Here is a 14,467-nt window from a genome sequence, read left to right as displayed (position 1 = left end):
TGAATTCAACCTTAAAATAACTGTAATATTTTCAAGACTTTCCATAAAATCAGTTCTGCCTGCACAGATATTTAAAAGGCTGAAAAAGTAAAGTTCCGTTTTCAATTTAGTGTTTAGAACACAACACTCCATCAAAAATCTCATCTGAGGAATAAACACCACTTACTGTAGGCACACCCATACACTTCAATCCGCATCCCAATCCTGCCTTTGGGGTTCCAGGTTAAGGGGAGGAAGCGCAGGAATCTGGCTTCGAAGGTAGGCTGGAGTCTGTAGTGCACCACACTGTCTGCATTTGTGTTTCCTGGAAAACCCTGAGAGAAAACAGAGAAAGGAGTCAATGTGTCTGCATAATACCATCTTCCTGCTATCACCTCACAGGTTGCTGCTGCTGCTGTTAAGTCGCTTCAGTTGTGTCCGACTCTGTGAGACCCCATAGATGGCAGCCCACCAGGCTCCCCCGTCCCTGGGATTCTCCAGGCAGGAACACTGGATTAGGCTGCCATTTCCTTCTCTAATGCATGAAAGTGAAAAGTGAAAGTGAAGTCGCCCAGTCATGTCCGACTCTTAGCACCCCTTGGACTGCAGCCTACCAGGCTCCTCCGTCCATGGGATTTTCCAGGCAAGAGTACTGGAGTGGGGTGCCATTGCCTTCTCCACCTCACAGGCTAATAATGAGCAAACAATGCTTCACTTTGTTAGTATGCAAATTCATGGCTGCTTTAGAGCAACTCTGCTAACATTTGAGGCATGTGACAATCTCTCTTCAGTGCCTGGATTAGTCATCATCATCTAAACTTTCCTTATTTGTACGGTAGTTTAAGCTTCAATGGCACCATTAAACTGGCTATAAACCTGCTGCTTTCGAAGACCTGCATTTAGAAAGTTGCTCAGCCCCCACCTAAATCATTTTCTAATCTCCAAGTAGTCAAGACACACAGCCTCACTTTCAGGACAAACAAGCACAATGCCAGCTTGCAGGATGTACAAAAAGAATCCTAGACCCTAAAACTTGAGAGGTGGGGGGATCTGACCAGTGTTCTAGTTCTAAACCCTTAACTTATAAATGCAAAAACGTTAGTTACTTAGACATGTCTGACTCTTTGCAACTCCAGGGTCTGTAGCCTCCCAGGCTTCTCTGTCCATGGGATTTCCCAGGCAAGAATACTGGAGTGGGTTGGCATGCCCTCCTCCAGGGGATTTTCCCCACCCAGGGGTTGAACCTGCATCTCCTGCACTGTAGGCAGATTCTTCACTGCTGAACCACCAATGCAAAACTCAAACCCAAGAAAATGAAGAGTCTGTGCAGGCATGACAGCTGTCTCCACTGTGGCCAGGACAAGATCATGGGGATTCAAATTTTGGTCTGTGTTCACTGTGCTTTGTCAGGCTGCCCCAAGTCATCAGTATTTAAAAGGTGCTTGGGGAAACACACCAATGCCACCTGCCACAAGATAAGAGGTGTGATTTCTCAACTGTGGGCATCTGGCTTCATGCTAGAAGGGATCAGCATGAGAACAAAGAAACTTGTTATAAGGAGTATGACTTCTTTTTCATGGTGTTCTTTTTAATGTAAATATCAGAAAGTAGGGAAACCAAAAAATGGATATTGTTGTATGCATATACATCAATTATAGAAATGTTACTAATGACTTATTCATTTTAAAAAGACTTACATGTAGGTGAGAAAGCTTGCGTAAACACAGCACCAACTTCAACACACAGGAAGTGCATTCCAATGCAACTTCGCCAGTCATCCTGGCCAGCCTCTCTTTAATAGTGTGTACTGTTCTGCTGTTTAGTCACTTAGTTGTACCTGGCTCTTTGTGACCCCATGAACTGTAGCCCACCAGGCTCTTCTGTCCATGGGATTTCTCAGGCAAGAATACTGAACTGGGTTGCCATTTCCTTCCTCAGGGATTAAATCCTCTTCTGCTTGGCAGGTGGATTCTTTACCATTTCCCAGGCTTCCCACCTGGGAAGCCCAGAGCTTATTGTGCATGAGCTCATGCCAAGTAGCTTCAGTCTTGTCTGACTCTTTGCAGCCCCATGGACTGTAGCCCCTGTAGGCTTCTCTGTCCATAGGACTCTACAGACAAGAATACAATTTCCTTCTCCAAAGGATCTTCCCAACCCAGAGATCAAACCTGCATTTCCTGCGGCTCCTGGATTGCAAGTGAATTCTTTACCACTAAGCCCCTGGGGAAGCCCCAGAGTTTACTGTACTTTAAAAAATGATGGGTGGGTTTCAGATGAAATGAATCTAGCTGCCTCATATTATAGAATCTACTTCCCTCTCACCTCTGCCCTCTTGCCAATCTTGGTACATTAACAACTGCACATCAATCTCTGTCCTGAAGTCTCATGACAATCTGAAAGAGCATCACAAGTCATCTGTAAAGAATTCCTTTTGTCTCTGCCTTCAAAGAGAAACCATGTGAAACCAAGCAGGATCACATGGCACCTTCCTGGAAGAGACTTCCCTGCACCATGCCCTTCACTTGTCTCCTATCTATAGAGAAACTTTAGCTTCCTAGGCCTTCCCTGAGTTCCAAAGAGTAAATTTAATCATAGAAGTGAAAAAATGCAAAAAAAAAAAAAAAAAAAAAAAGGAAGAAAGAAAGAAAGCAAAATAATAAGTTTAGCTATTAAAGTTAAAGACCTTTAGTAACTCCTCAAGGGCTATAAATATTATTTTGAGCCATGTCCTTTGAGCTGTTTTGAAAATATAAAAACCTCCACCAGGTGGAAGAAGTTAACTGTATGCTGCCCATAAGCACATAGATCCCAGACTGGTTGGAATCAGAAGGTTGATGATTTTGACTTCTGATTATCTCATCACCAACCAATCAGAAGAATGTCCATGAGCTGATCACATACCTCACAACCCCCTTTCCTTACTTGTCTTTAAAAATCTTCCCCTGAGCCATTGGGGAGTTTGAGTCCTTTAAAAAATACATATATATTTATTTTTAATTGAAGTATAATTGGTTTACAGTATTGTATTTGTTTCTGCCAAACATCAACATGGTTTGAGTTCTCTGAGTCATACAGCAAATTCTCATTGGCTATCCACTTTATATATGTTAATATATGTTTGCATGTTACTCTCTCCAAACATCCCACCCTCTCCTTCCTCCCACCCCAACTGTGTCCATAAGTCTGTTCTCTATGTCTGTCTCCACTGCTGCCCTGCAAATGATTTCATCAATACCATCTTTCTAGATTTCATATATATAATATTAATCACTCTTTAAACACTACCTACCGGGACTCCTTGCTTGGCACCCTGCAGTTAATGCTTTACTTTCCTTCACCACAACTCAATGTCAGCAGATTGGCTTTACTGCATGTGGGCAAGTGGATCCAAGTTTGGTTTGTAATCCAACTGCAGGGCTCCTCTTTCTCTCCACCTGAGCCCTAGGACCTCCTATAGCCTCCAATGAACCAGGACTTTTACCAGCTCTTTCCACCTTGAGAATTTTAGAGTCACAAGTCCCAGTTTCTGTGCTTAAAACTCTTCAGTTCAGTTCAGTTCAGTCGCTCAGTCGTGTCCGACTCTTTGTGACATCATGAATTGCTCTATATCTCTCTTTAAAATTGTTTCCATTGATTCTTCATAATATTCTTAACCAGTTTTCCCAGGTGGTCTGTGCTCCAGGGAAGCCATAACCACCTAAGGTATTCTTAAGCATAACACAGCATCTTAACAGAAAACGCTGTCCCATCTACAGACCTGACCAGTTTAAGCTCTGAAAACAAAGACTAAGGTCTCTTAGGTATATGTGTCTCTTTTGAAATCTACTGTCAAATGTTACAGCTATCTAAATTCCACCAAATTTTTGGAACCCATAATCAAAACATAAAACATTGAATTATTTTGGGGTGGGCTACCTTCAAATTCTACACTCTTTGATCTCACAAAATTTCATTATTCAGAAATCAAAGATGTCACACAACAGACCTCCATTTAATAATAATAAACTCGGGGAACAAAAAGAGGTTGATGCTTTCTCATGCTCACTTGCAGTACAAGGACAAACCCACCTAACCTGCCAAGCAGTTAATACAAACAGCCAGATGTATTTATGCCACCAAAGAGCAAGACTCCTTAAATCAACTGGGAATACTGTCTGCCTAGTTATTTAGCTTTGCAAAATGCTGGGCCAGGTTTAACAACCAGATCAAACCGAGCCAAGTTGGTAATCAAGTTTGTGAACCATCACCACCAGGGAGATTTCCTTGGTATAAACAAATGGAAATAAGAAAAGAGAAGACTCAAATGTAATGAGAATGCATATTCCAGAGGTTGTGGTGCTGCTTCTTGGCTAATGAATGAAATGTCACCATAAGGTCATTTGATTAGTTGAATCAAGGTCTTTTGAATAGTTGGTCAGTCATGTTCAACTATTCATGACTCCATGGACTGCAACCCACCAGGCTCTTCAGTTCAGTTCAGTTCAGTTCATTTCAGTCGCTCAGTCATGTCTGACTGTTTGCGACCCCATGAATTGCAGCACGCCAGGCCTCCCTGTTCAATGAAAGTAAAATCTTTGACCTATATCATCTTTTCTTTCAAATGTTACAACTGCTATGCCAAGATCAGGTAAACCTTTTTTACAGCCTCTCTACTCCAAAGAAGAACTCAACAACATCCACTCCCCAACTTTATATTGGACCCCAGGCTGATATGTGTAGAACTAGCATTTTCTCAGCTCCACCACTGCCCAGGATGTGGTACTAAGCTGATATTGTCTGTTGCACGTAACAGTTCTTTTGTCTACAAAACCAGTTTGATAAAATGTTTAGAGTATTAATTGAGAAAAAATATCTGAAATGTAAGCTACTCACTGCCTACCTATAGGTAAACGTTTCAAAAGTCATGGCTGTGAGGACTTTGGCCATGGCTGATATTGGGATATCATTGCTGCATCTGGCAGAGACAGCTCATCGGTCAGACTCTGCAAGCTGTTCTTAATATTTTATCTGAGGTTCAATATCCAAGCACTTGCATGTGTGTGCTCAGTCGTGTCCAACTATTCGTTACTCCATGGACTATAGCCCACCAGGCTCTTCAATTCAGTTCAGTTCAGTCGCTCAGTCGTGTCCAACTCTTTGCAACCCCATGAATTGCAGCAAGCCAGGCCTCCCTGTCTATCACCAGCTCCTGGAGTTCACTCAAACTCATGTCCATCGAGTCGGTGATACCATCCAACCATCTCATCCTCTGTCGTCCCCTTCTCTTCTTGCCCCCAATTCTTCCCAGCATCAGAGTCTTTTCCAATGGGTCAACTCTTCACACGAGGTGACCAAAGTATTGGAGTTTCAGCTTTAGCATCAGTCCTTCCAAGGAACACCTAGGATTGATCTCCTTTAGAATGGACTGACTGGATCTCCTTGCAGTCCAAGGGACTCTCAAGACTCTTCTCCAACGCCACAGTTCAAAAGCATCAATTCTTCGGCGCTCAGCTTTCTTCACAGTCCAACTCTCACATCCATACATGACCACTAGAAAAACCATAGCCTTGACTAGACGGACCTTTGTTGATAAAGTAATGTCTCTGCTTTTTAATATGCTGTCTAGGTTGGTCATAACTTTTCTTCCAAGGAGTAAGCATCTTTTAATTTCATGTCTGCAGTCACCATCTGCAGTGATTTTGGAGCCCCCCAAAATAAATCTGACCGGATGCCATGATCTTCGTTTTCTGAATGTTGAGCTTTAAGCCGACTTTTTCACTCTCTTCTTTCACTTTCATCAAGAGGTTTTTCAGTTCCTCTTCATTTTCTGCCATAAGGGTGGTGTCATCTGCATATCTGAGGTTATTGATATTTCTCCCAGCAATCTTGATTCCAGTTTGTGCTTCTTCCAGCCCAGGGTTTCTCATGATATACTCTGCATATAAGTTAAATAAACAGGGTATATCTACAATATACAGCCTTGATGTACTCCTTTTCCTATTTGGAACCAGTCTGTTGTTCCATGTCCAGTTCTAACTGTTGCTTCCTGAGCTGCATATAGGTTTCTCAAGGGGCAGGTCAGATGGTCTGGTATTCTCATCTCTTTCAGAATTTTCCACAGTTTATTGTGATCCACACAGTCAAAGGCTTTGGCATAATCAATAAAGCAGAAATAGATGTTTTTCTAGAACCCTCTTGCTTTTTCCACGATCCAGCAGATGTCGGTTCCTCTGCCTTTTCTAAAACCAGCTTGAACATCTGGAAGTTCACGGTTCACGTATTGCTGAAGTCTGGCTCTTCAGTCTATGGAATTTTCTAGGTAAGAATCCTGGAGTAGGTTGCCATTTCCTACTCCATAATATCTATGATATCCAGGTAAACTGGAAAGGAACATCACTTTCTACATTCACTGTAATTCCAACACTATAATTGAGGCTAAGAAGCAAAGTTGATATTTATTTTAGCATAGCTAGGAAATGAAATTATTTGCTAGGAATGATATTTAACTTTTTAAATTTTCCCTATACATTATTACTTCTTTCTGAAGTACTCTTTTTATTGAATACAAACTGTATTTCAGATTGGTATGATGATAATGCTCTACAACAAAAGGGATTTCTCTTTTTGTTTTATTGAAATTTAAGACAGAATACTCTTTGAGAAATACTTCAAGTGAGAATAATCAATACTAATAGTCTATGAATAGAGGAGCTTAAGAACTTACTGTTTACAGTTTCTGAGATCTGCATATAAAACATTCACTATATGTGATTTTACTCCTAATCAATATTTGGATTGTATGTGTATTTATGTATACATACATGTGGGCTTCCCAGCTAGCTCAGCTGGTAAAGAATATGCCTGCAATGCAAGAGATAGATCCTGGCTCGATTTCTGGGTGTGGAAGATCCCCTGGAGAAGGGATAGGCTACACACTCCAGTATTCATGGGCTTCCCTGGTGGCTCAGATGGTAAAGAATCTGCCTGCAATGCAGGAGAGCTGGGTTCAACCCCTGGTTTGGGAAGATCCCCAGGAGGAGGGAATGGCAACCCACTCCAATATTCTTGTCCAAAGAATTTTCATGGACAAATGACCCTGGTGGGCTATGGTCACAAAGAATCAGACATGACTGAGCAACTAAGCACAGCACATACATACCGGTACCCATGTGATTATCTTAAACCATTCTAACTTTAGGAAATTACATTATTTTGTCTTATATAGAACTATTAATAGTTCCTTTGCAAATAAATAGATGATTCATTTCTTTAAGATGCAGAAATTTAAGTGAAATTAATTTGGAGTAGAATGTATCTCTAGTAACACTCCACTCTGATATCTGGGGTTTATTACTGAAATGATCTCATATTTTTTACTAAGCTGACATTTATTCTTTTTAAAATGTGGCATAATCTATCATTATATAATTTTGCTTTCGTGTTTTCAGAACAGACATAAACGCACAGGCTCAGCACAGAATGTCAGGAACAAAGGTCTACTCTTGCCTTGTCCTAACAAGTAAAAAAAAAAAGAAAAAAATGAAGCTTGTAGGAAATAAGATTCTTTATCAGCTGAGCTACGAGGGAAGCCACTGGAGCAGTGGCTGTGTGGTGCTGGAGCAACTTTGAGGAGATACCCCACGTCCGAAGACAAAGGAGAAGCCCCAGCAAGATGGTAGCAGGGGCGAAAGCACCTTTAGAATCAAACCCCATAACCACCAGAGATGCTCAAACATACCTTGTGCACACCAGGACTCAGAGACCCCACAGAGACTGAGACAGAACTGTGTTTGAGTGTCTCCTGTGAAGGTATGGGTCAGCAGTGGCCTGCTGCAGGGGCAAGGACTCTGGGTGCAGTAGATCTGGGTATGGAATAAGCCTTCTTGAAGGAGGTTGCCATTAACTCAGCACAGAGCCACTAGAACTTACACAGGACTGGGGAAACAGAATCTTGGTGGGCACAAACAGAACCTTGTGTACACCAGACCCAGGAGAAAGGAGCAGTGACCCCACAGAGACTGACCCAGACTTGCCCATGAGTGTCCAGGAGTCTCTGGTGGAGGCGTGGGTTGGCGGTGGCCTGCTGTAGGGTTGGGGGCACTGAGTATAGCATTCATCGCCATTATCTTCTCAGGTCAAATAACAGGGAGGGGACACAGCCCCAACCTTCAACAGAAAATTGGATTAAAGATTTACTGAGCATAGCCCTGCCCATCAGAACAAGACCCAGTTTCCCCTTCAGTCAGTTTCTCCCATCAGGAAGCTTTCATAAGCCTCTTATCCTTCTCCATCAGAGAGCAGACAGACTTAAAACCACAGTTACAGAAAACTAACCAATCTGATCACACAGACCACAGCCTTGTCTAACTCAATGAAACTATAAGCCATGCCATGTAGACCCATCTAAGACGGATGGGTCATAGTGGAGAGTTCTGACAAAATGTGGTTCACTGGAGAAGGGAATGGCAAGCCACTTCAGTATTCTTGCCTTGAAAACCCCATGAAGAGTATGAAAAGGCAAAACTATAGGACACTAAAAGATGAACTCCCCAGGTCAGTAGGTGCCCGATATCTACTGGAGATCAGTGGAGAACTAACTCCAGAAAGAATAAAAAGATGGAGCCAAAGCAAACACAACACCCAGCTGTGGATGTGACTGGTGATGGAAGTAACGTCTGATGCTATAAAGAGCAATATTGCATAGGAACCTGGAATGTTAGGTCCATGAATCAAGGCAAATTGAAAGTGGTCAAACAGGAGATGGCAAGAGTGAACATTGACATTTTAGGAATCAGTAAACTAAAATGGATTGGAATGGATGAATTTAACTCAGATGACCATTATATCTACAACTGTGGGCAAGAATTCCTTAGAAGAAATAGAGTAGCCATCATAGTCAACAAAAGAGTCTAAAAGGCAGTACTTGGATGCAATATCAAAAATCATAAAATGAACTCTGTTCATTTCCAAGGCAAACCATTCAATTCTACAGTAATCCAAGTCTATGCCCAGACCAATAATGCTGAAGAAGTTGAAGTTGAATGGTTCAATGAAGACCTACAAGACTTTCTATAACTAACATCCAAAAAATATGTCCTTTTCATTATAAGGGACTGGAATGCAAAAGTAGGAAGTCAAGAGATACCTGGAGTAAGGGGCAAATTTGGCCTTGGAGTACAGAATGAAGCAGGGCAAAGGCTAACAGAGTTTTGCCAAGAGAACACACTGGCCATGGCAAACACCCTCTTCCAACAACACAAGAGAAGACTCTTCTCGTGGACATCACTAGATGATCAATACTGAAATCAGACTGATTATATTCTTTGCAGCCAACGATGGAGAAGTTCTATTCAGTTAGCAAAAACAAGACTGGGAGCTGACTGTGGCTCAGATCATGAACTCCTTATTGCCAAACTCAGACTTAAATTGAAGAAAGTAGGGAAAACCACCAGACCATTCAGGTATGACCTAAATCAAATCCCTTACAGGGGATGTAACAAATAGATTCAAGGGATCAGATATGATAGACAGAGTGCCTGAAGAACTATGGATGGAGGTTCAGGATATTATACAACAGGCAGTGATCAAGACCATCCCCAAGAAAAAGAAATGCAGAAAGGAAAAATGGTTGTCTGACCAGGCCTTACAAACAGTCATGAAAAGAAGACAAGTGAAAGGCAAAGGAGAAAAGGAAAGATATACCCATTTGAATTCAGAGTTCCAAAGAATAGCAAGGAGAGATAAGAAAGCCTTCCTCTGCAATTAATGCAAAGAAATAGAGAAAAACAATAGAAAGGGAAAGACTAGCGATCTCTTCAAGAAAATTAGAGATACCAAGGGAATATTTCATGCAAAGATGAACACAATAAAGGACAGAAATGGTATGGACCTAAACAGACGCAGATGATATTAAGAACAGGCGGCAAGAATACAGAGAAGAACTATAAAAAAAATATCTTCATGACCCAGAGAATCACCATGGTATGTTCACTGACCTAGAGCCAGACATCCTGGGATGTGAAGTTAAGTGGCCTTAGGAAGCATCACTAAGAACAAAGCTAGTGGAGGTGATGGAATTCCAGTTTGATGTATTTCAAATCCTAAACGATGATTCTGTGAAAGTGCTGCACTCAATATGCCAGTAATTTGGAAAACTCAGCAATGGCCACAGGACTGGAAAAGGTCAGTTTTCATTCCAATCCCAAAGAAAGGCAATGCCAAAGAATGCTTAAACTACCTCACAATTGCACTCATCTCACACACTAGCAAAGTAATGCTCAAAATTCTCCAAGCCAGACTGCAATAGTAGGTGAACCATGAACTTCCAGATGTTCAAACTGGATTTAGAAAGGGCAGAGGAATCAGGGATCAAATTTCCAACATCTGCTGGATCATCAAAAAAGCAAGAGAGTTCCAGAAAAAACATCTACTTCTGCTTTATTGGCTATGCCAAAGTCTTTGACTGCGTGAACCACAACAAACTGGAGAATTCTTCAAGAGATGGAAATATCACACCACCTGACCTCCATGCAGGTCAAGAAGCAACAGTTAGAACTGGACATGGAATAACAGACTGATTCCAAATCATGAAAGGAGTACGTCAGAGCTGTATATTGTCACCCTGCTTATTTAACTTATATGCAGAGTATATCGTGAGAAATGCTGGACTGGATAAAGCATAAGCTGGAATCAAGATTGCCAGGAGAAATATCAGATATGCAGATGACACCACCCTTTTGGCAGAAAGTGAAAAAGAACTAAAGAACCTCTTGATGAAAGTGAAAGAATAGAGTGAAAAAGTTGGCTTAAAGCTCAACATTCAGAAATGAAGATCTTGGCATCTGGTCCCATCACTTCATGGAAAATAGATGGGGAAACAGTGGAAACAGTGACAGACTTTATTTTGAAGGGGCTCCAAAATCACTGCAGATGGTGACTGCAGACATGAAATTAAAGACACTTCCTTGGGAAAAAATTTATGACCAACCTAGATAGCATATTAAAAAGCAGAGACATTACTTTACCAACAAAGGTCCATCTAGTCAAGGCTATGGTTTTTCCAGTGGTCATGTATGGATGTGAGAGTTGGACTATAAAGAAAGCTGAGCACTGAAGAATTGATGCTTTTGAACTGTGGTGTTGTAGAAGAGTCTTGAGAGTCCCTTGGACTGCAAGGAGATTCAACCAGTCTATCCTAAAGGAAATCAGTCCTGAATATTCATTGGAAGGACTGATGCTGAAGCTGAAACTCTGATACTTTGGTCATCTGATGCAAAGAACTGACTCATCGGAAAAGACCCTGATGCTGGGAAAGATTGAAGGTGGGAGGAGAAGGGGACGTCAGAGGATGAGATGGTTGGATGGCATCACCGACTCACTGGACATGAGTTTGAATAAACTCCAGGAGTTAGTCATGGACAGGGGGGCCTGGCCTGCTGCAGTCCATGGGGTCACAAAGGTCGGACACGACTGAGCAACTGAACTGAACTGTACTGAACTGAGGGAATAGGATGAAAATCCTCATAGAGAAATCAGCCACTGGTGCTTCCTTAGAAGTCCTACTGTAGATTCAGAGATTTGATAGTGGGTGAGTCAATGTTGTGCAGAATGAACATGTGGCAACAGGCTTCAACAAAATCTTTTCTCCATCTTGTTACCTGTGTGACCTTGCGGGAGTCAGTATTTCCATATGTAAAGTAGTAACAAGACTATCTATCCTGGAATTTTTATGAGTCAGTATAAGGAATTTAAAAGGCTTATCATCTAACCATTTTCTTAATAACATTATCCTGTTAGTTATCATATAATTTTTTAAAAAGCCAACATAATGTTTTCCATTATTGATCACCAGAACCTCTTTAGTTTGATATAGACTCAATATTCAATAACTTAAGGGCATTCCAATTGAATATTTTGTTGAGGTGATGGGATTCCAGCTGAGCTATTTCAAATCCTAAAAGATGATGCTATTAAAGTGCTACACGCAATATGCCACCAAATTTGGAAAATTCAGCAGTGGCCACAGGACTGGAAAAGGTCAGTTTTCATTCCAATCCCAAAGAAAGGCAAAGACAAAGAATATTTAAATTATTGCACAATTGCACTCATTTCACACTCTAGCAAAATAATTCTCAACATTCTCCAAGCTAGGCTTCAACAGTACATGAACTAAGAACTTCCAGATGTTCAAGTTGGATTAGAAAAGACAGAAGAACCAGAGATCAAATTGCCAACACCTGCTGGATCATAGAAAAAGCAATTCCAGAAAAACATCTACTTCAGCTTTGTTGACTATCCTAAAGCCTTTGACAATGTGGATCACAACAAACTCTGAAAAATTCTTAAAGAGATGGGAATACCAGACCACTTTACTTGCCTCTGAGAAACCTGTAAGCAGGTTAAGAAGCAACAGTTAGAACTAGGCATGGAACAAAGGACTGGTTCCAAACTGGGAAAGGAGTACGTCTAGGCTGTATACTGTCACCTTGATTATTTAACTTATATGAAGAATACACCATGCGAAATGCCAGGCTAGATGAAGTGCAAGCTGGAATCAAGATTGTGGGAAGAGACATCAATAACCTCAGAAATGCAGATGACACCACCCTTATGGCAGAAAGTGAAAAGGAGCTAAAGACCCTCTTGATGAATGTGAAAGAGAAAAGTTTAAAAGCTGGCTGAAAACTCAACATTCAAAAAATGAAGATCATGGCATCCAGACCCATCACTTCATGGCAAATAGGTGGGGAAACAGTGGAAACAATTACAGAGTTTATTTTCTTGGGCTCCAAAATCACTGCAGATGGTGATTGCAACCATAAAATTAAAAGATTCTTGCTCCTTGGAAGAAAAGCTATAACAAAACTAGACAGCATATTAAAAAGCAGAGACATCACTTTCCCACAAAGGTCCATCTATTCAAGGCTATGGTTTTTTCAGTAGTCATGTATATATGTGAGAGTTGGACCGTAAAGAAGGCTGAGTGTTGAAGAATTGATGCTTTTGAATTGTGGTGTTGGATAAGACTTTTGAGAGTCTCTTGGACTGCTAGGAGATCAAACCAGTTAATCTTAAAGGAAATCAGTCCTGAATATTCATTGGAAAGACTGATGCTGAAGCTACAGTACTCTGGCAACCTGATGCCAAGAGCCAACTCATTAGAAAAGACTCTGATGCTGGAAAGATTGAAGGCAGGAGGAGAAGTGGGGCACAGAGGATGAGATGGTTGGATGGCATCAGTGACTTGATGGACATGAGTTTGAGCAAGCTCCAGGAGTTGGTAAAGGACAGGGAAGCCTGGTGTGCTGCAGTCCACGGGGTTACAAAGAGTTGGACACAACTAAACAACTGAACAGCAACAACAATTAAGGACAAACATCGTTTGATAAAGTTTTCGGTTTCCACAAGCGTGGTTCTTTCACTATGCATGAAAGTGACTGAAATCTGTGGCTTGGGGTCCACTCACATGCTATAATAGTGTTTCCAAAATAATTTATTTAGAAATTGATGATATTTCTGAAAAGCTTCTAAGTCACATCAGTGGCATCTAAACAAACATGAAATAAAATTGGTAAGAGGCTCTTGCAGGGCCAAGGTCTCTGGTGTAATGTGAGTCATCACAATTCTGTGTTGAATGACCTTCAAGATGCCTATAATGCATTCATCATTTTAAGTTTGAAGTATTTGTGTCTTAAAGATTTTTATCAATTCTTTATTTCAAGATGTGAGAGGCACTGTTTATAGAAATAGGTCTCAATGCATTAGAAATAAATGAAGTCTGTCTCTACTCTGTGCCACTAGGAATTCTGGCATCCATAATTCAAGCACAATGTTAATTGTATTTGCCATCCCTGAGGGAAGGGGTAGGATGTTGCTGGGATGAAAAGGGTACACAAGAATCCCCAAGTTCTAATTCTGACCTTTTTAATTGCTGGAGTATGAAGGTCTTAGACAAAACATTTTACATTCCCAACTCTCAGCTTCTTCATGAGTCATGTGGGAATAGCAATAATTGTTCAAAATAGTAATATTTTGTCCATGTTATTTCCAGACACTCACAGACCACAAAAATGTATACTCAGATGATTTCCTATAATTGGACCATGAAAAAGTTCTACTCAATGGCTTTAAAACAAATGTTCTTGTTAATTATTTTTAGCATCTTCATGAACTGCAAAATACTGCATTATTTATACATGAATAAAATGGAGGAAAGTATCCTCCTTTCAGTTTAGTTTTATCAAGTGAGCTGAAAATTCAGTAACATGGTTCATGATGTCAAATATGTGACCTGGACTGATTACTCACTCCTTGAGACTTCAGTTCATCCAAAGAAGGGTGCTTTGTACCAGAGCAACTCTAAAGTTTTCTCTTGTGTAGATGCGTTTACCTCAACATGCTCCAGAAAATAACAGAATAATCTCTGCTTCTACTTGATTAAGCAAACATCTACCTAAAGTACACTTAAAACATTTTCTTTCCAGACATTTATATAATATATTCTGCTGTG

At 40.8% G+C, this 14,467-nt stretch overlaps 1 protein-coding gene across 1 annotated transcript in view; it reads right to left on the bottom strand.

Annotated features, from left to right (window-relative positions):
* Positions 1-14,467, bottom strand: part of LOC128052229 (contactin-associated protein-like 3) — a 187,450-nt gene that overhangs the window by 118,280 nt on the left and 54,703 nt on the right. The window contains exon 3 of the mRNA XM_052644721.1: positions 167-314. Coding sequence (XP_052500681.1) covers positions 167-314 — 148 coding nt within the window. The remainder of the gene's footprint in view (positions 1-166; positions 315-14,467) is intronic.

This window comes from Budorcas taxicolor, chromosome 8 (assembly GCF_023091745.1).
Source record: "Budorcas taxicolor isolate Tak-1 chromosome 8, Takin1.1, whole genome shotgun sequence".
In the NCBI taxonomy this organism is placed as follows: domain Eukaryota; kingdom Metazoa; phylum Chordata; class Mammalia; order Artiodactyla; family Bovidae; genus Budorcas; species Budorcas taxicolor.
This window is presented reverse-complemented; position numbering and strand designations above follow the sequence as displayed.